The sequence below is a fragment of the Anser cygnoides genome, chromosome 1, assembly GCF_040182565.1.
Source record: "Anser cygnoides isolate HZ-2024a breed goose chromosome 1, Taihu_goose_T2T_genome, whole genome shotgun sequence".
NCBI classification, from domain to species: domain Eukaryota; kingdom Metazoa; phylum Chordata; class Aves; order Anseriformes; family Anatidae; genus Anser; species Anser cygnoides.
The window spans coordinates 43346313-43369352 of record NC_089873.1 but is presented as its reverse complement, the minus strand read 5'-3'; the positions used below and the strand labels follow the sequence as shown (position 1 = coordinate 43369352).

Sequence of the window (23040 nt, the reverse complement as noted above, 5' to 3'; positions counted from 1 at the left end):
CATTTATGGAATCTTCCTTTAAACACATCTGTTTTACACCTGTTTTCTTGATGTTTGTTTCTCTATATCATCTCCTGATGTTCTAAATATTTGCTTTTTCATGGAAACTTTCAGCTGGACATATGAAAATATATGAACAATCTTCCTACCTTTAGCAAGTAAGCTTGGCAGTCACTGACATAATCATACTCCAGTCCATCAAAGGTATAATAATGTCGATCTCCATAAATAGTGCATACAGCTGGACAGGGGTAACTAGTGCAATTGAATATCCCTCTCCGACAAACACTGTAAGGAAGAGTAACAATCAGTATCTTCTCATAGCATTTTCTTTACTATTTTTCAGACCTTGAAACACAGAAATATTTTGTGGATTGCTTTTGAAATTCTTGGTGACACAGTGGAAGAAAAGTGTTGAGTATTTGGCCATCAGCACACAGATAAAGCAAGGATCCATAAGAAATTAATATAAAATCTTAAAAATGTTATGACTTATGCAAATATTTTCCATCACTGCCTCCAGTAGAGCTAAAACACTCAATCATAACATGCTCATTCATAAAACATCAATATTATATTTTTTCTTAAGAAATTTTGTTACATTTTCTAAGACGTAAACAGCACATATTCAGTGCAAAGGACCTTCAGTTGCTGCCTGTAAGATTTCAGGGTATCATACAAGTATGGAATGAGTTTAAGAAATAAATGTTCATACTTTGAGGGATTAGTTTTCCTGCCAGCTATATTCAGAGACATGCTTGAATTTGTTCAAAAGTAGCAGTACCAAAAATTATGAGAGCTTCTGGTTGTGCATATCTAAGTTTATAAGCTCAATCAATTTGTCAATAATGTCTTCAGCTAATTAAAAACTACTAGACCAAACTTTTAATATTTTGATAATTCAATGTATATTGAAGTAAAGACAGATATTTTGGCTAGCAAATTATAATGGATGAAAAATTGTTTTGTGTCAATATGAGTCAGGTTTTTCAGAAAAGATGCTGGTATTATCCCATTCTCCAGTATTAATGCTTTTTTAAAAATTTCCTTTCTATTTTTATTGCCCATTTACTTCCTTTACAGTCCCTCATGCTGAATGGTAAACTCACACTGCAAACAGTCCCATTTCCAAGGCACAGCCTATTTACCACTGTGAGACATTTAATTTTCCTTTTTTTCTGTCTGGTTCTCTTTCCTGATAATCTATTCCCAAAACGCCAAATGTATTTTCTCTCAGAGATTACCTGATATGTGTATAAACAAACATTTGTTCTTGACGGCTTTTTAATTTCAATATCCAGTGCTTCCTTTGTAGAAGTACTCACCCAAGCCTGTCTATTCTTCCAAGACTATTATTGAGCTTAATAACAGATATTTCTTGCAACTGTTTATAAACAAGCATATACATTTTTGATTTTCAATGTACTCAACACATTTTCTATGCCAGTTTCAATGTGTGACTAGACTGGGATGATTTGGAAGTACGCAAAATGCATGCCACTCACCAAGTGTAACAAGGCGTAGCTATCACTTCTCCTGACAAAAATTCCCTGTCTTTCCAGGTGCATGGACAACTGTCAGGAATATAACATTTCCCTCTGTGTTCAGCCATCCTTTGAAAGAAAAGAATTATTAAGATGAAAAAATTATTAAAAGAAAAGAATTATTAAGATGAAAAAAGTAAATTCATAAGTATATCAACATAGATAAATGCCCAAATCACATCAAGGGCAACTGGCCTTGCATCCAGCCAGGGACAATTGTTTCAGCAGGAAAAGCTGCCCAGATCAAAAGGTGTCCTCTATGCACAGCTGAAGACCTCACAAAGCTCACAGTTATGGCTCCTCCTGCTACCTCAAAGACAGGATGTTGGTGTGAGGCAGCAGTTTCTCTGCAAGAGCACAGGTAGTGTAGGTACTCCTCCCTGCAAACTGCAACTGCAAAACCAAGTATCCTTCAAGGGCAGTGTCCCACCTAACTACACAACATCCTTGTGTTATGCATGCTGCTGAGGCCACAGCTGGGCTGCCCTTCCCTCTCTGCTGCTCCATTGTCCTCATGTACCAGAGAAACAGCCAGACTGGCATGCCTGCACCTCTGTCCAGAGCAGCAGTCACCCTGTTCTGAGCACAGGGGAGTGAGCCAGGCTATGGCAGCTGTTGCAGAGTTGGCAGAACGAAAGAAACACTGCTTACAAAGAGCAGTGCTGGAGGTTACCTGCCTACACCAGGGAAATGGAAACAACTAGCAAGGTTAGACCAATATGCTGGCATCTAATGCATAAAGTTGCAAGTCCAATTAGATCATGAACAAGTGACCTGGAGATGTGGCTAACTACTTTTTGCTGTCTCCTGCTTTCCCACTATTTGGCAGCATTAACTTTTTAAAAATGATACACTGCTGGTGTTGCTCTGGAGGGGAGCACTTTCTGCAGTTGTCACTGCAACTGTTGAGAGTACAAGCAGAGGGTTTTTTCCTCAAAGTATGATCTGTAGATTGCTTCACTTGAAGCTAAAGCTGAAATTAAAAGGAATACACAGATTAGGGTTTTCTTCTCCTCATAATTAATGGTTTGCTAAGGATTAATTAGTTCCAAGTAGAGTCAAGTTAAATTTTCAGAAATATGATTAAAATGGGAAAGCACTAGAATGGATGCCTTAGGAAGGTCATTTAGAGTCTCCATGAATGGAAGTGAGTTTAAAATCTGCCAAGAATAATATAGGTACTGCTGACACTACCTGAAGGCAGGAGAATGACTTAGGTGGCCCCATGAGGTCCTTTCCAGCCTACTCTTCTCTGCTTCTGTGATTCAACAATACCCTTTTATCTCTATCTCAGTGTTAGGATAAGTTTAAGGACAGCTTTGGATGATGAAATTACTGGCATTCTCAGATCACTTCCTCATGAAATTTTGGGCTGAGCTATTCAGGTTTTATAGAACATTCCAGAGAGCTTCAGCATTTCTTATTCTTTGGACCTCTTTAATTACTAGCTAAAAGAAAAACAAGTTGTGTAAGAGCTTTAAGAATAGAAAATCTTAAAGTTTTTTTTTTTTTTTTTTAAGAGGACCATTTTTTGCATAACAGAGTTTGTCCTGCCATGTGTTTCCAAAGGAAAGGGCTTCACTACCATTCACAGTAGTGCTTAGTCATCTGGGAACATTACAAGTTTTTGGAAGGGCAATTCTAGCAGTCTCATTACACTGTGATCTGTGCACAACCAGTATACTGTCAGGGGACCATTGACTACTATTCAGGGAAATAAAATCAAATGTTGATTTAAAAAAAAAAAAAGTGAGCAATCCACTTGAGGTCAAATTGCAGCAATTTGCACAGCATATTTGACTCTTCAAATCTGAAAGTGCACACAGGAGGTATTGGAGGGGGGACGGGCAGGGGAAGGAGGGAGTGGTGGTAGATCCTGACAGAGACTTCACAACAAGTGTTTTTAGCTTTCATACTTTGATTTGACCCCTACAGAGCTCAGCAGACTGTTTCTGGGCAGCAAATAAAAATATGTGAGTGGAGAGAACAAAAACTTTGGCTGAGTTCAAAAGAGCAGAGAATGAATGAAGAGGAAGTGTGCAGGATCCAGCCCATACACCCTCCCTCCCTCCCTACCCCCATCAATACCATAACCCTGACTAGAAGTCTGGGTGAGACAATTACTTGTGTACTAGGCAGGAACACAGATGGCTTACTTTATGATTTATGTCATGTTTGCTCCTACACTCATAATAACCTGTACTGAGCAAATGTTGGGAGTCATCCCCTGTCCAGACAGTCCCAAATACCAGTTAATCAGATTGTTTGAGTAAGCTGGGTATCTCATGATACTGGAATCATGGCATCAGGATGGAAAAACCATGGGACTCCATGAAAGCATGGATCCTCATACCAGCAGGAAGGAGAAAAGGACTGTCAGAGACAAAAGAGACAGACTTTTAAGTGTGACTCTATATTTTCAAAAACAGATAGAGCAATTGATGAAGCTTCAAAATTAGAGGCGTGATGCCAGTGGAATTTAAAAAGAGGAAGAATACACAGAGTCAAACTCTAAAAAATATGCACATAACTTGTGCTACATATCATTCTGCCGAAGCTTACCCAGGGGGGCAAATACAGCCACTGGCACAGGGTGGTGAGGGGACACAGGAGAAGTTCATGGCAAGGTTTGCACAGGAGATCCCACAATTCACACCTGCTGCCGGTAATCCAGGTGCAGGAGATCTGCAGTCATAGTAGATTTTCCCTTCTGGGCATGTGTGAACTTCAACCGTAAAATACAGGTTAAATGAGATCAACTGCTCCCTTACACTGACTATTTTCTACATGGTTTAGTTCAAAATCTATTTATTTTAATACACAGCACACAACATAGTATGTATAAGAATACATTCTGAGTAAAAGTCCATAGCTTCATTTTTATTACAGGGATATATAATGATATATGTTTTAATGTAAACCAATAAAAATATTTAATGTTAAGCATCTGTATCTATGCACCCTGGATCTAATACACAGTCCATTCTTAAAGGTCAAGTCATTATGCTTCAGGGTGGACAGGCTCTTTAGAAGTGGCAGTTTTCAATGTACTGAAATCCTTTCTGAATCCACTAGAAATTTATTTAAAATTTACTTGCTAGAAATCAAGGTCCTAAAACTTACTAAACATGGATACCAAGCCTTAATTTAGGTATTCCCAAACATCCTGACCTACACCTCACATTCAAAAACAAAAAAATCCCAAGTGACAAAGAAGTACAATTTTTACTATACAGGAAAAAAAAAAAAAAAACAGGCAACTTGTGGAACTAATCTCCTATTTTAACTATGTCATGATATTAAGTATATCAAAATTATTATAGACATGAGGGGAAAAAAAGATTATTCAGTATCAAAAACTTTCTGTGTGCAACTGTAAGAATGGACAAGACGATTTACCTGTATTGTCTGTAGTAGCTTCCATACATTTCACTGTTCCATTCAAACACTGGCTGATTAAAAGAAAAGCAAATCCATCTTTATTCTATCTTTATTCTATGGGAAAATGTACATAGCCACCACGTTTAAAAATAAATAAATACAATTTACCCCCAACTTAAACAACAGAAATCAGGGGGAGAACAATGAATAAAATCTGAAAGTGCAAGTTCTGAACAACATTTTCTTGGCTCTTCTAAACACTGATGTGTAATGAAGGCCCACATTCACAAAGGTGCTTAGGTACTATTTAATTGTCTAAGTTTCACCAAAATAAAAAATAAAGTGGGTACTTAAGTCTCTCTGGGAACATAGGACCAGGTGGTTCAGAATGCTGGCAGTGTAACACAAAACATGATCTGCCCTCGTGAATACAGAAGGCTACAGCACACAAAATTGCTTGTTGCAGAGAAGGTAGGATACACAGCTTTATTCTTTTGCTGGTAAAATGCAGAATAGCAGAAAAACACATTAGACAATAGACCTAGTCCACTCCCCCCCCCCCCCCCTTAAATAAAATGTAAAAAACAGAGCATAGGAATCACAGAAAGTGAAACCCCCACTCTCACCTCTTCAACTGCATGATTACAAAGCTTCAGTTATAACAACTGAAAAATATGAGACCTCACCAAGAGCCAGTCTTGACACTCAGGTCCCAGACATGTTTTTAAATTAGCAGGTTGAAAGAATTCCTTGTAAAATGAACAAGTTTGACCAGGAAACCTGGGAGGTTTCCTCACTTGTTTCAGTGAGGTCAGGATTCCATCACAAATTCATAATACAAAATGACACAAATATAGCTCCCTACAAGCCTTTGTTTGAAAGACTTCCCAAGATAGAATCACATTGTTTATTCTTTGGAAACCAGCCTCACTTTGCTATCATAATGCCCCAAGTCTAAGAACAGCATTGCAGTCTTGATGCATATATTTTGAGATACTCTTTAGCCCCTGGCTTACAGAATCTTTATGGTATCCTCTTCTTAAAACAACTGAGTATACAATATAATTTATATTAAGCTACCTATCACTAAGTGTGTAAAAGAAATAAAATCTTGATACAAGAGACTTTCATTCTATGTGAAGAAAAAACAATCAAACAAACAAACAAACAAACCTCAGGACTCTTGAGTAGCATCTGAGCTGTAATACACAAAAGATAAAACCCTTGGCACTGAAACCTACCAGGAGCCTGTTGGTGTGGGGAAGATTTCTCCAGGCTGTAGGGCTTTGCCCTTGTAATGACAACGACAGGCAGATCTGTTAAAAGAATATTTATACATATAGATACAACAGCAAAAAGAAATGGGATTTAAGGGCAATTATCAAGCTATTATGATAAGAAGGCCTTGTAATTCACTAATTCAATCTCTTTGAAGGTCCCTTCATCTGAACTATTCTATTCTATTCTATTCTATTCTATTCTATTCTATTCTATTCTATTCTATTCTATTCTATTCTATTCTATTCTATTCTATTCCATTCCATTCCATTCCATTCCATTCCATTCCATTCCATTCCATTCCATTCCATTCCATTCCATTCCATATTTTTAATTTATATTTACAATATACTTCTAAAATTAAAGGATAACACTCTAGCTGTACTGAAGTTAATGGCAATACCCCCACCATCTTCAAAAAAGCCAAGCCTTTCCTCAAGCTCCATATTATTTATTTGCTATTTCTGTGCATTACAGTCTTATAGAAAGAAGCGTTCCTCCCTAGTTATGGGAGTAGTATGGCAACATGTAGTTCTTGTTCAAAGTAGTTTAAAAATCATGGGAGAGGGGAATTGTCATAGCAAAATCCATTAACCCTGTCCTTGATAACAGCCAGATGGGACAGAAGTAGTAATAGAATTCCCTAGAAGCCGTCCAATAATATAGCAACACCTGGCTACCTCACACTCTTCAGTCATTTGAAGCAGTCTTCATCCCAACAGTATGAACTTTAGGGATCTTTCCGAAATATAAGTCACAATGAACAGCGATATCTCTGAATGATCTTGAAATTTGTATAAATATTCATTCTAATTTTTAGTCAGTACCTGAACTCAGTAACTACCCACGGTTGTAAGCTGCAAGCTTTAGGTACACAATTACAGAAACTATATCCTTTCATTGACTATTTCCTTCCATTTAACTGGAAATTCTTGCATTGTGAGAAAGTAAAAATACTCCTAGCCACTTTCTCCATACTATCTATGACTTTATGGATTGCTACTATGTGCATCCCTTCCAATTTTTTCTTAAGTGTTAAAAACAAGCTTTTCATGTGAAAATCCTTTCCTAAGAATTAAAAAAAGTTTCATCACCCTTCTTTAAAGCAGTATGACATATTTTCTCTGATGTTCAATAGATGGCTTTACAGACAATAGGGTATATATAGTGTATGAGGCCCCACTATTGATTAGTACATAGCAGTGTATGAAATCTTAGAACCAGAAGCATTGAATGGTTAAAGATCACCTAGTCCAAGCCTCCTGCTACAGGCAGGGACATCTTCCACCAGATCAGGTTATGCAAAGCCCCATCCAACCCGACTTCAAACACTTGCAATAACAGGGCATCCACAACCCCTCTCGGCAACCTGCTCCTGTGTCTTAGCACCCTCATTGTGATTTTTTTCCTTATATCCAATCTAAATCTTCCCTCTTTAAGTTGCCCCTTGTCCTGTCACTACAGGTCCTAGTAAAAAATATTCACGTATTGCTTGCTATCCTGTTTCTTAGGCAGTCTACACACTGAGGGAAACAGCAGAAAAACTATTTTCAATCTTGCTGGAAAGAGAAAAATGTGCCTACGCATGTATTCTATTTTAGTACGACTTACATTGATACACAAAAGTTGACCGACTCTTCAAAGTATTTCCCATCAGGACAATTGCATCCTTCTGCACAGTCATCACCACAGATATTTGCCATAGAAAGTGAAGCACAGGAGTGTTTACAAAAAGAAGAGCACTGATGATAAAGCATACCACTGTGACACATCACAGCTGGGGGGGAGAGAGAGAGAGAAGGGAAAACAGCATACTCTTAAAATGTGAAAAATAAAAAAAAAAAATACAGTATATCATGGGAGACCAAAATGGCAATGCAAAATGGTCTTTTGCTGTTCTGGGGTGAGTTAAAATGCATGAGAAAAATAAACTATTTAATTGATTTCTAAAGTTAGAAATGTTCAGGATGGCCTTATGTTAGAAAAATCCTTGGCTGGAAGTAAGTCTATTTTCTATTTCTGTGTGTGTGTTATGTGTGAGTGGTGTGTGGCTCCATTCATCCAGTAACTCAGGAGAGGAACAATGGTCCGGTTAAAACTAAGGCATTACTCTATGATTTAGAAATTTCCTCTTTCAAATCCCTGTTCTGCCACAAATATGCTGTATCCCATTTGGAAAATCCATGCCCACCCCCGGGCAGTTCCCACCACCCTGTCTCACCTTCCCTTAGGGAACAGCCCTGCTTCTGCTGCTTCCTGACACTGTTCGCTACTGACTGTAGTGGGCTAATGTGGGCTAATGTGGGCTTCCACATAGCTTACAGGTTCAAAGTTAAAAATTTAAGTTCTCTCTGTAGCCAGCAGAAAGAGACAGACACCTCTGTGAGTTAGCTCAGGGTCCCTTACTCAAATGCGTAACATAAGGCTATCAGCATTCTCCCCCTGCACAAGACTTTAGCCCTTGGCACAGTTCTAGCTTCCACCAAAAAATCCTCATTCGCTGTATTTTGTGAAGCCAGTGACAATTTAACACATTTGAAAAGAGTCTCTACTTCGCAAATATTACTCACCACAGTAAGAAATATGAGATCTGAAGTCCACGGCAATGCCGTGCTTTCCACAGACATAAGCATAGTGTGCAAGAGCATTACACAAACAGCTGCTTCCGCATTTGCAGGCATCAAAGCGGCATAGTTGGTAGTATAATGCTGGACTGATGTAGGCATGGCAAGGAGCAAAAACTTCTTGATTGATGATATCACAGTGAGAAGCATAACCAACTAAAATAATGTGACATTGTTTTAGCCAGATCCATGTTAATATAACAATTAATCAAATTAATAGCACAGAATATTAACACCAAACATAATCAGCCAGTTGTGCAGCAAAATCTTCTATACAATGTGTTTCTGAAAAGTTCTATGATTTAAGATTGTTATTTTAAACAGCCCTCTCAACAACAAACTCCACTTAAAACAACAATTATTTAAAAAAAAAAAACAAACTTTTTTCTTCCTATAGCAATGCAGGAAATGTAAATGGCAAAATAATATATTTCAAGAGAGTTGACAAAGTCCTCCAAAGCTTGGAATATGTTTTTTCCTAATTGATGTTTCATTTAGCTTTGAAATTGGTAACGCCCATATTGTTCTTGGCATGTCAACTCAGCAAGCATTACAAAACAGAGCTCAGAAGCATACAAGCCCCAGACTAGCCATATACCTTCTAGTACCAACAGACCCTACTCCTGCCACTGGAACATACTATCATTACAGTGGTGGATTATCTCAGGAACACCATAGTGTGGATCATATTTAAACCCATTTTGCTGCTAAAAGAATGTCCCTAACCTTCCTCCTCTCTGTTCATTCCTATATTACACACTGACACAAGGGTCTCTGGAGTCCATCCGTAAACAAGATTCAAGGAGTGAGTGTATGTGACTTGACTGAAAAATAGCCTGACAAAATAAGTAAACAAACAGATCATGGCAGGCCTGAAAAGATGCTTCTGCTGGCTCAGCACAGGTGGCAGCATGCAACAGCACCATGTAGCCAAGGAATGTTTTTTCCATAATCACAGGAAAATGTAGGTTAGAAGGGACCTCAGAAGGTCATCTAGTCCACCTTCCTGCTGTAAGCAGCTTACATATATGTCAAACTCCACCTCTACTGAGGAAACACAGGACTGAAGGTAAGGCATAAAGTATCTTATATAGAGCTAACTTGGCTGACATATACTGCTTTAGAAGACAGACAATGCTGGAGGCATAAACAGTCTTATAATGCCCCAGATTCCTAAAGGTTTACGGTTATTCTGGGCTCACTCCCACTAAATATGGCCAAATCCCACATCCTTACTTCTGAAACATTAAAAACACTAAACTAAATTCTGTCAGAATTGGCAACTGCTCTCTGCTCCGTTGTCTTCATTAATTGGAAAGAACAGCAACATGGAAAGGAGACAGTGAAAGTTGAACATAAAATGTGGGCATGTCAATGAGCCAAAAGCAAATCTTCAGTCAGGAATTTGAACAAATCTGCAGATCTCAGATTGTTTGTCTTGGTTTGTGTGAGAGACCGTAGATAGAGGATAAGGAAACCTTTAAATACAGCTTAGAAAAGCATGGAGAAGCCAGAGGCAGGACTTTTGGTCTGAACACCGGTTAGACAAGACACAGTCCCATTACTTTCTTTGTCAATCAGGAAACATGCATTAAAAATACCACTTAGTCTTCTTAACTGAAACAACCTGCAAGACTACAAATAGCATTCTGCCTAACATTCTGCACATATTCTAGACAGCAGAATTTAGGGCTTGTGGCCAGTATGCCCAGCATAAAATGATCAACTTACTTATTTTAGTTTACTTGCTAAATGTGTGGAAAGAAATCATCTTTATCAAAACAGAAAAAGAAAATAAAGAGTGTGCATTCAAAACTTAAGTTTTATACAAGTTTTATATTCATATACAAGTATATATTCATTAATGACTAGTAATTGTGAAACTCATTCACAGAGAAAACAAAAATGTCCCACAGAAATAAGATACAAATAATTCCAGATTCCCATGTGAAATCATACCATTTTGCTGGTTAATGTTGCAGGGATCGACTACGGGAATGTTGATAGGCACAGAACAAGCTGAAGAAACCTTCCATGCATTGGCGTGAAGTTGCGGGGTCCCTTCTATCATCCCTGCTGGAGAACTGAAAAGGAAAAGATAACACTGCAAGCATCCTGCTGGCCTTACAGACTACACATGTGAGGACGTGTACAAAGTACATCAAAAAGCTTTAGATGCATAGAGACATTGAACATTCACCGTGTTAAAAGAATTTCTGTCTGCGAGGTATAAAAGAAGAGAGGATATGTGAAGTTTTTTCCTCAATATTTTGCTCATGCAAAAATACTCTTAATACTCAAAGTCTGCCCTCATTTACACTTAATGCAATTATTCTGAAATCAGTTGAAGGAGGCATTAATGAGAGAAGAATCTGGCCTTTGTTCAGTGGAATGTCAGAAAATCAACCCTTTAGCTTATTTCAGTATTCTAGGAGGGGGTTGTTTGCATTTTGATTATGTTTTTCACTACATATTTCAAAATAATTTATTATTGCTAGAAAAGTTTCATGATATAATAGCTTGGAGAACTCTGGTTAAAATGAAGTCAAAGAATAAGGAAAATGTACCCTTCTAATTAAACTATTCCTGTGGCTCAGGAATACATTTTTCCATTAGAACTTGATGTGGGGAAAACAAAATCAAGCAGTAGTAAGTGTTAATCAGGTGAGCATTCTACTAGTACTGTCATCCACTCCTTTTATCAGTGCTCATATGTTTGTTCTGATGCTTAAGGAAAAGAGTGCATTCAAGCAATATTGTGATCCAATAACCAATCTTCAAGCTTTCTATAACAACTTGGTTAAATGTGTTAGAATGACTTAGCCAATGAGTTTCATATTTAAAAGTGCCTAAGTTTTAATTAAGATATTTTGTATTGGTTATTTTAATAAAGTACAAGAAAATTAATGAAACAAAAATATGAGGTGATTACATTCAACAAAACTTTCACTTGTTTTTAAAAACATTCTGAATGTACTGTATGTAACTTACAGAAAATCATCTCTTAAATTCCCGTTGTAAGTTCCACATAGTCCCAGTGTTCTTCTTTTCCAGCTGACATCAACTTGAACATAGATTCTCTCTCCATCTTTAGCAAACAGTATCTTCAAACCAAACGTAGTTTTTAGTTGAACAAACAAAGAAGATATATTCTGAATTTCAATAGCCCCTGCAAATAGCAAAATAAAATAAGAGCAGTCACTGAAATCCATTTCCAGATTCTACATTCATCCCTAAAATAAAATAGATTATGTACAACCTCACCTGTAGCCAAATAACCTTGCACATTCTCTATCTAAAATTATAAGACTACAAATCTTTTTCATTAGCAACACAAATCAGGTATTACAACTACTGTCAACAGTAAAAAATCTCACCTTTCTGTACCTGCGAGTTATCCAGAGAAACCACATGCACTTTTTTTTTTTTTTTTTTTTTTTTACAAAAAGCAATGCAACAGCATGCCTCTGGTAATGAGAAGACAAGACAAGAAACCACTTGTTCCTTAGCCTTCAGGGATGTTATAAGATAAATTAATAGATGTCTGTAAAGTTCATTGCAATCTTTGGATAGAAGGTACTCTCTTACTGCTATTGATATGACATCAGTATATCTCATACATACACATACATACTTGGATTGTATGTGAACTAAGGCCCTATCAAATTCCCAGCTCTCCTTCCTAGCAAATCCATAATGCGAGGAAATGGAAATTTCACGGTCACAGCATTCATGTGTTACACATTGTTTGGCTACTTGCAGCTGCAGACTTAAATCAGGTCTGTCTTCACAGCAGCCTCTACACACAGAGACATACAGACAGTGAAGATAAAATGCTTATGTGAGCTGATAAGTCTTAACAGATACAGCCAATTATCAAGAATGTGACACTAAAACATTTATCATAGGTGGTATTTTTCATAGACTGTGAAAAGGGACAAGTCAATAGGGACTGATTAGGAAGATATGAAATGAAATTACCAGCAAAATTATGAAGCAGAACTTTTGATATAACTAAAAGTAGAACTGAGCTGTGAAATTCTTTGTCATAGGATGCTGTGAATGCCAAAAGCAAAACTATGACTAGTAAAATCCAATGAAGTAAAGAAATAGTTGCAGCCAACAGCTCAGAACTCCCTAAGCTCCTGACTGCCAGAGGCTGGGAAAGGACTGGTATAGTATCACCAGTAAGAACTTATTACTGATCATTTTGAGATACAAAATTTAGCTATATCATTCCCACCTTCAATGCTTGATTTTATAACATCCTTTCAAGGTAAATTTATCTTACTATCCTTTTCAAAAATGTGAAGAAACCTGCCTGAAATCACCAGTCAGCATTGAAAGCAACATAGACCCCTTTGAGTGCATGGATTCTATTCCATGCAATTTATTCCAAAAAACTTCAATCGAGCTCCACCTTAACATCAACCTTTCAACTTTCAACCTCTCTTCTGTTTTTTTTGTGTTTTTTTTTTTTCTTACCTCCTCCCCCCTAAACAGACACAAACCAGATGAGTGGAATTTCTAGGTACTCTGCAAGATAAGAAATGCAAAGAAAGGAGGGTGTAGTTTCACAAGGTGAAATGGTATATTTCTGGAACCAATACAAAGGTTATTAAAAGTAAGTGATTGTACTTTTCATATGTTATCTTTGAAGAAATACCTTTTCTGATAGACAGATATAATTAAAAAGCTTTGGAGAATATAAAAGAAGAAATGTGAATCCTGATAAAACTCTACTCAATTTATTTCTTACCATTAAGGTTAAAAGCTTGATTAGGACCAGTTTGGACTTGACCATTTCTTGTAAGAGTTACTTGTTTGCTCACATCATCTTCAAGAACTAGTGTTATAGACTCAATGCAGGCATGATCAAAGTTCTAAGCAGAAACAAATTTCACCATCAGAAAGAGAACAAAGACAATATTAGCATGGAAAGCAAAAGCAAACAAATGGGAGAAAACAGTTGCATAAAAAGAAAATGACAGAACTGTCATCAGGTAAATCAGGTGTAAACTATTATTCATAGCATTAAACTGAGTACCCAAAATTAAATGCAGAACTTAGTAAAACATGGATGTAAGAATGAGATGAGCTCATTTTAGCTATTATGGCAGTCTAATAGTAAGCAGACAGAGATCCCCAAGAATTGATACTGGGTTCACAAGACCACACCTGCACTTCCACCCTCGTTTCTCTTCATTGCTGGATTACCCTATGTCAGCAAAATTCTGACCACATCTGGGCTAAGCTGGTGCAACCAGAGCCCAAATGTAGCACTGCAGTAGAAAGAAACTATTGCACTTCTGGAGGTGCTTCTCTTCCTCCTTGAAACATAGTCATGACCTCTGACTGCAGACAAAAGGATATAATTTCTCCAGAATTATACTAAAATAATTTATAAATGTGTGACTATCAAAAAATGATGACATATAAACTAACACCCATCGTTTTAAAGTGCTGTACAAGCAGAATTTATGAAACCATTTACAGGACAAATGGTGACACATAGCCAACTAAAACCAACTTTTTTTCTCCTGGGCCTCTATGTTTTCACACTGGAACTTTTTAAGTTGCCTAGAGTTGTGCTAAAGGTCATTTTCAGTAGCAGCCTTATCTCTCAGTGGCTGCCTAACCAACTGTATCATACTTGAGGTCACCTGAAATGTAGAAACAGGAATCTCAACACCTATGCAGAAGAAGATACGTACAGAAAAGCAGAGACACGAGCACACAGGCTGCTGTGAGGCAGTCTCAGAGTCCTTTCCCCTAACAGCCAGTTGACTAAAAATGTCTTTAAATCAAGTCTCACAAATAAGTACTTTTTATAAGCACATCCATTCATAAGACCTGTCATTGAATATCTGCCAAAATGCTTTCAAATAAATATGTATGGTGCTTAGTCTTTTCAACAATTTTCTAAAAGGAATGGTTCCAACAATGTAAATATGCTGTAACATAACAAATATGTATCTAAAGCTATAAAAAAAATCTCTTGCCTAATTGTCAGTGTATTAAGCATGCTCCATACAGTCAGCAAAAGCTGTTCTAAAGCTTCATGCAGCTGTTTGTACTGTAAACATAGAAACATATATTTATTTAATGTGCATAAATTAGTAACTCTTTAGACTTAATCCTTCAAAAGTTGTCATTGCTTTTACAAAGGACAGTAAAACATGTAGCAGTTTGACAACTTAAAAAAAGCTGTGAAAAGGTTTCAAATTATGATATTTTTCTGTTACCATAATCTGCTAGCTTACAGTAGCACCTTTACAAAAGTAAATACATACGAAATATATAACCACATGTTTGTTATGGAAGTTCAATAACAGTGTGACTTACCTGTCCACAAGGTGCTTTCTGTAAAGTGATTGTGAATTTGTTTTTCCCAGTGCCTTTTACCAAAATGTACTGGCAAATCCCAAGAAAGGTAAAATGACGTCCATCAAATGTTGTGAAATGAGAGTTACCTGTGATGGAGCATTCGGCTTGAGAGAAAAAGAATAAGAACGTTCACTGACATAAGAAGTTATTATCATTCTGTAAATGAGAAATATAATGTAATTTAAAAAAAAAAAAAAAACCTCTCCCCTTATTTTTTGGCACATAATCCAGTCTAGCTTTAATCTTTATAGCTGTTACAGCATTTGGAAGTGAAATATGTTATAGACACTTATTTCTATTTTAGGTATGTTGCGCGTACCCATTCGCAGCTTTGGTTCTAACTAGAGTGAGATATGAGTCACAGATTGTCTAGAATACATGAAAAGAGATAATTAAAAAACAGCTTTTTCTTTGTTACAACTCTGAAGTTTCCTGGAATCTTCTTCATCTTTTGGCATGATTGAATGTAAAGGAGAGAACAAGCTTCTTTCTCCTCCCTCAGAGGGAGCCTGTTACTGCAGGCATGGAGATGCCGTGTCTGAATATGGGGGCTGTCCTGAATTCCAGGTGAGCAGAGGACACTCTCTGTCCTCAGGGTGCATCTATATTCATGCTTCAGTTCAGATCAGGAGTGCACTGTTGAAGCAAGTCCCCAGCACATACACACCAACCTTGGTTCAGTTCATGGGGCCACAGCCGAGCACATCTAACCCTCTCCCAATGTTAATAAGCATTCAGTCCCTAGGATAAGACTAATCATAACCAATCCCTTGCAGGCACACACAACAAATACAAAAAAAAAAAAAAAAAAAAAATTTATGGAGTGGTTCTAAGTGTCAGCTTTTTTACTCTACAGATCCACCCTGTAAAGCTTTTTTTTTTTTCTAGCACCAGCTAAGCCTTTTTTACTACCTCATTCAAAAGGGTTTCCTTAATTTGTAAAAAAAAATAATAATATATCTTTCAGAAGTTTCATAGCATAATCTTGTGTAAAGTACAGAACTGACAAGGGAGTTTCACTACTTGACTAATTCATGTTTGTCTGAGTAACTCATTACAGAGGCATGCAGTCTTTAAAGATGATGATCGAGACATGAACTGCTGTTACAAGGGAGACAAGATAGCATTCTGAGCATCAGAATAATGCTCTTCTTGTTCTCTGCACTACAGCTGCATATAGAAGTGAGAACATCCTTAAACATGGCCCACTGTACAGATAGTGTGGTGCCTGTCTGTGGAATAAGGTGCCTGTCCCCAAGCACTTAAGAGCGCAAGTAAGAGATAGAAGAGAAAAGGTGAATGTAACACACTGAGTTATGGAACCAAATGGGAAAAAGCACGGTGAGTACTGTCAGGCAGTTAACAGCTTTGCCTCAGCTTGCCCAGTGCTGCTGGGCATGTGTCTGCTAAATCTTTCTTAAAATCGCATCCCAAACCCTTAGACTGTATTTGAATCTGTTGTCTTTTGAAAAGTTTGTCTCCTGTGTTCACTGAGGAGAGAAAGGAATCTTTAAATATATACCTGGGCAATCATGATCGGTACAGTTCCAAATGCCACCAGTGCAAATACTAAAAAGAAAAATCACAAAATACAGAAATTCACTGTTTTGATATTTAGCAAAAAGAGCAGCTTTGAGGTAGTTAACAGGTCTTGAATTCACTGTTTCCATAGAATAGTCTGTGTATTTTGGTAATACACAGAGCTCAGACTGTAAAGCATAAACACTAACTATCTAAATTTTAAGTGTGACTATCATGTTAAACATGTCACACAAGTGTGACTGTCATGTAAAACTAACTACAGGCTACAGTCACAGACAGAGGAACCACAAACATGAGGCTTTCACATACCAATTACTACATTCTTGTTCAATTTTTGAGCCTACAGGGAAGGCAGTTCCATGATAAGTACAAGGACAATTTGACACGGAGATACAAGTTCCATTTTCCATAATGAGACCTATTGGGATGGAAGTTTATAATTGAGATCAAAAACAAGTTAGTGGACTCCAGATCACTGCTGTTCCCCCATCTGACTCAAATATTCAAATATGCAAGAAGGTGAGCTCATCAGTCTTAGCCAGGGATCAACATGAAGAGTTACCTAGTGAATGCAGATGGCTCAGAGCAATCAATGGTATAGCTCTCTCAAAGCAGCTTTCACTCTGAATGGTTGCTCTATGAAAAATATCTGCCTGAAGTGTGTAAAACTGTACAGAGTCAAAAATACAAAGATTCTGAGATCTTATAATCTTTAATCCTCCCAGAATAGGACTGTTCATAGTCCAGTCCCTACTTTTTGTTTAGTACAGAACAAAGGAAGATTTCTTGTACAGAGTGTAAGATACATTCTGTTTAAAGAAAACCTCAGTAGGTTTAGGAATCATTCAAATAAAGTGGATTAAATTTATGCTATCCCTCATTGTAGAGAGCATTAGTTATGGCTCCAGGTTTTAACTGATATTTCATCCTAAACCACAGTGACTAGATAAATGTTTAGAACACAGTAAAAGGCAGAATCACAGTGAGAGTAACAACAGCTAAAGCAGAAATTACAATATTCATATTTTCTGGCTTTTAACTTTAAGCATAGTCTATTTAGACAACTATATTATTATGCTGCATGGTATCTTTAAACATATTTTTCACATAAAATTAATGGTACTTACCATCTGGACAGTAACAGCCATCTAAGCAGTGCAAGTTGCTGCCAAGACAATCTTTTTCAAAGGTGCAGGTTGGTGGACAACAACTGATACAATCACGGTGTACAAAGCTGTCTTCACATGTCTCAGCTAGGAAAAAAAAAAAGAACATTATTACATTGCACATTAGTGTAATTTCTCTTTCCGTACTGGAGAACTCCTATTTATCTGAATAAACAGTGGTGCAACACTTCTGGTATAGGTAATTATTCAGATCAGGTACAATGGATTGTTTGGAGAAACTGTAACAGATGAACTGTGACGAATCTCTCATCATAGTATTTCTATGTATTCTAGTATTTCATAGTATACTATGACAATGTCATAGTATTTAAATCTATTTATCAAATTCTTACATCACTTCTCCACTAGAAGTTATAATTTCTGTGACAGAGGAACGTGTGCTCATATCTCAACTAGTTGACAGTCCTGTGGATGAGACTGAACTGCATTTCATGGGTGGTGGTGATGACTAGATGGAGCTGGATTCACTGTATTCATTCTGTTATAGAGCCACTAGAGGCTGAAAGGTCAGCTGGGAAGAAGGGCAACATCAGATCTCAACAGATGTTTTTTCTTCCTCCTAGAATATGATCAGCATACATGAAGTTTCAAGCAATCTGCACAAACATGAATTTTAAATGGATCTGCATCAGATCACAATGGAATTAAAATATTCCTCTAGCAAATCATTTACCTCATTTTTCACCAGCAACAGTGAAGCTGGATGATCTACTTGGGTATCAGGTTTGAGTCCTATAGTAACAAATGTTGTCAAAATGGAATTATTTGAGATGGCTATGTGAGGTATTTCAAAGGTCACACGATATGCTTTATTAAAGAGTCTTACTACAGGCAGGAAAATCATCCCTCCAATCCCGCACAGGGGACCCAGCATGAGAGCATGCTCGAGCGTACTCTGTCACGGCTCTGCAGTATGTTTCATCATCGTCCACTCTGAAATAATAAAACAAGAGAGCAACCACCAAACTCAAATCCCGTCTACAAATTTCTGCCACCAAACACTGCTCAGGATAGTTCAGTCAGCTGAGGCCGCTCAGCTATAGAGGCATACTTAGCGAAAATGCTGTGAAAAGGGATGAGCTATACTGAATACACTGCTGTGTTTTTATCAGTTGATCTCACAAAAACTTTTTTCATGTTAATATTACCACAATGAACAAAAACAGTAATTTATTACAAAATAAGAAAAAAAATATGCTTATGGTGAAAGAGAAACATGACCTTGTCATGAAGATGTCAAGATCTATGTCTTGGGCTCTCTCCTTCCTGCATGACGTGGAAACTCTGACCTACACTGATAAGAGACATTCTGGGCCAAGTAACAAGTTCAAGTTTCTGATTTATAGTCAGTCCTTGAGCTTAGGTGAGGAGAACCCTGTTGGTAGACTCCTGACCTTGTGCTGAAGTGCTTGGCACCAGAAGCATAATCCACTAGACATTGTAGACGATTTCAAGGAGTTACAGTGCAACCTTGAACAAAGTCATTATCTCTGCCTTAGTCTGTGCAGAAGAAGCTGGACAGTGCACTTTTGCCAGGATCAAGTAAAGAGACATTTACCAATATTTAGGTAACCTTAAATTTTATTCAGATTCAAATCCCATAAGGCAAGACACTACCATTTTTTTTACTGTGAAAGTTCAACAACTCCTGTCACTCACTGTGAAGGACCTGATGACAAAATGAACTAGTCACAACAAGACATTTCTAGTAAGGCATGACCAGGACAGATTAGCTGAGTTTGTCTTTCAGCACAAAAGATCAAGCTTCCAAAATTAATGTTCTTGAGAATATAGTAAATAGTGTTTGTAATTCTGCTTTCATCACATCTGTTACCAAATCAAACAGCACTATATTCTTCAGGACAGTGATCAGAATCTCTCCCAATTCTCCTTATCTAATCCAATTAAATGGGTCTTAATAGAAAGAATACTTGGCATATACAGTGGCCCCACAAGAAACATAGTAAACTTACACTAAGACACAAGAAGAGAGGTCTCTTTTATAAACAAAATAAGCCTAAATTAATGAGGTTCTCAGACACAGAAACTTTCTTCAAGGTTTTTAACATTCACATAATTCATATCAACACACACATGCAATTTGACAAAAATCAAATCCTCCATAACATCATGACACTGATTCAATGCCACATTTGAAAATTTGATTTTCATTGTTCTTCCTTTGCTCCTTAACATCATGACACTTATTCAATATCACATTTGAAAATTTCCTTTTCATTATTCTTCTTTTGCTAAGGAAGAGGCACAATAAACTCCTGAGTTATGAAGAGGCAGCTCAGCCCTTCTCTTAGCAAAATCAATGTACAGATCATCAACTTCAGGAAGCACACTTTGGAGATTTGCTTACAAACCCATATTCTTCCATTCTGACTTGGTAGCAAAACAGAAAATCAAAAATTCATTGAAAATGAACTAACAAGTTGTAATGGATGCTTCTAAATGATTCTTAGTCTTGTGAATTTTTCTGTATACTTTTGATTAAATTGATGATACTCTGAGAAGGCCACCATAGTATCTGGTATAATTCCTGCTATTACTTCTTAGTTATAAAACCTTTTCTAAAAAGGAAGTTATACATTGCTCAGTTTTGTTCAGTTACACTCTGGAGAACCTGTTTAGCTTGAATGACTGACATTAACTAAACAGGAGTCTGGAGCTAAGGGAAAAATACCAGGTTGCGTATAACACAAGCAACTGAGGATATGTAATTCCCACCAAAGCCAGTGACAGCTGAACTTTTAACATCTCTGAATTTACATAAACAAAGCAATTTTGAAAAAGTCTACTGAGTTAAATGACTTAGTAGTTGAAAGGTTACTCTGCTATATTTTTATCAGAAAAATAGTACAACTGTGTCAGACAAATGGACTTACTCTTCCAGTATCATTGACATTTCCCCCTGTAGATTTTCCCAATCTCTGTGTATTTTTGACTCAAGACTTCCAGATATAGGTATATTGTGTGTGTGTGGTTAGCAACTCTCTCTTCTGTCGTTAGTGATTCTCCATAGATTTCTTTCCCAAGCATTTGTCTAGTCTTTCCTTGAATCTATGTAAACCTTTAGCAATCAAATTATTCCTTGGCAGGGACAAAGGTTGTGTGTCCTCTGGTTCCACAGTAAATCACCCACTGAGCGAAACCCCATCTCTTTCGCTTTGAACTCATTTCCTACTAACTTCACTCAATACTGCTCAATTCTTGTCTGAATAGAGAGAGTGAGCATTCATTTCAAGCATCAAAAATAAATATACAAGAACTCCATTCTTACCTGCAAAGATCATTCATACAGCTAGAAATATAAGAATATGGATCTATGCTTTCATGACAGCTGAAAAAAGGAAACTGTAGGAATATTTGGCACTTGAAGAATATGTCCTGCACATTGAGGAGAAACACAAAACAATAGTTAGCAAATACTTTCTGAATGAGCATAATTGTTTTTAGATTTGTTGAGCTAATCCAGGGTCCCTTATATTCCCATTAAAACCTGAGAATCTCACAGTCCTGTTTTATTATTATGTCTCGTTTATTGTACTTCCTAAAATTTGTCCTCTCTGTCTGCAGTGTCTTGACCGCATACTGCTGCTGCACAGAGCTGGGATGGCAGACTGAAAACTGGTGACAACAACAACAAATAAAAAAAAAAGGCATTTAATGCCAATCCAGGAGCAGAGTATGGTACTTCTGCAATATTTCACAATTTCTAAAATAATGAGGTGTAAGATTCAGTTCAGGAAACTGAACCCAGGAGTAATGCAGCAATAAAGAGCTCTGTCAGCAGACTTGTACCACTTGGCACATCCTATCTGAACATTTGTACTCTTAAGCTAAACTTCTGAAGAAATCTTCAGATATTCCCTAGCAACAGCCCTGATCTGAACCTTCTCAAAGCCTCAATAAATTTGAGGTTTTTTTTCAGTGTGGTGCATATGGCTAGATTCTTGTACTGTCACTAGGTAGTGAAGATGAAAAAAAAATCATTACATGATTAATTTACCTCAGTGGATTTTTCATCAGCTGAGCAAGGACTGGAAAAATCTGAGGCAGTAGGTACACAAGCTGCATCATCTGGGGTTTGCACAGCCCAGCTATTTGCAAATTCAGCAATGTCTTCTGTATGTTCATCTACTGCATGAAAAGAACACCCAGAAAAAAGGTTGTCAACACAAGCACAAAAGGCATCTTGGAAATTTCTGAAAGTTTTAAAATATATTCATTACTTCAGATACAGATATGTTCAGAGTAGTGGAAGTGTAGAAAAATTTTATTTTTCCTTTTTAACTACAGGTAATATTTTATACCACATTTAAATGAAACAACAAAAAAAAAATAACATAATTACTGACAATTTTGTAACAAAAATTCAAAGAAGGACTGCAATGAATACCTAAGAAAGAATGCATTTATTTAAAATAATTTAAAGCTTTCATCATATTTAACAAAGCTCGGTTAGCACTATTATCTCACTCCTTTTCCCCTAGTGCAGAAAAGCCCTAAAACAAACACAATGCCCAGTTCTCCTTATAGCATGAGCAAGGGAGAATGAATGAATGTGATGCATAATTAGAAGTCATGGCAACAGGCAAAGAACATATACACAAGAACATACAAGAAAGTTGGCAGTAGAGGAACAGACCACAAATTTCCATATTTTTGCAGCAAGAACTAAATTTTACATTTTCTGTATGTTCTTAGCTATGCTAAAAAGTGTGTATGGCCTCCACTTTGAAGAACCTTCCTGTAATTAGTATCTATGCTATGGTGATCTATACCAATGCATGGTTAGGAGATAGGATATTGGAAAGAAATCAGCTACAGTTTGTTTTGTATTGTTTTGTTTTCACAGGACTGGGTTATCCAAAACTTAATAATCTTCTTCCAGGACAAGTACAAAGTTGGACACTCTAGAATATGGAAAACTCCAAAACACAATAATCAGGTGTTTGTACTTGGATCTCCACAAATAAACAAAGCTAATATCCTAACCACCAATCTGATTTACTTAAGAAGCAGGGAGAGTTAAAACTTTTCTTCCTCTCTGACAAAAGAGCTCTTTTACACAGAAAACACTTCACA

General features: G+C 37.0%; 1 protein-coding gene across 11 annotated transcripts in view; it reads right to left on the bottom strand.

The window, feature by feature from the left end:
• OTOGL (otogelin like) overlaps positions 1–23040 on the bottom strand; it is a 98319-nt gene that overhangs the window by 61152 nt on the left and 14127 nt on the right. For all 11 annotated transcript variants that reach the window (XR_010830059.1, XR_010830061.1, XR_010830062.1 and 8 more), the window contains exons 9-25: positions 21962–22092; positions 21233–21339; positions 18770–18876; positions 17884–18009; positions 17066–17174; positions 16737–16783; positions 15173–15318; positions 13587–13710; positions 11819–11996; positions 10787–10911; positions 8774–8983; positions 7815–7980; positions 6167–6241; positions 4944–4996; positions 4107–4269; positions 1506–1613; positions 150–288 (exon numbers count right to left, since the gene is read on the bottom strand). Coding sequence is in view for 7 of the 11 variants with exons in the window: in XM_066993487.1 (XP_066849588.1) it covers positions 150–288; positions 1506–1613; positions 4107–4269; positions 4944–4996; positions 6167–6241; positions 7815–7980; positions 8774–8983; positions 10787–10911; positions 11819–11996; positions 13587–13710; positions 15173–15318; positions 16737–16783; positions 17066–17174; positions 17884–18009; positions 18770–18876; positions 21233–21339; positions 21962–22092 (2114 nt within the window). In the remaining 4 variants the exon portion in view is untranslated. The remainder of the gene's footprint in view (positions 1–149; positions 289–1505; positions 1614–4106; positions 4270–4943; positions 4997–6166; positions 6242–7814; positions 7981–8773; positions 8984–10786; positions 10912–11818; positions 11997–13586; positions 13711–15172; positions 15319–16736; positions 16784–17065; positions 17175–17883; positions 18010–18769; positions 18877–21232; positions 21340–21961; positions 22093–23040) is intronic.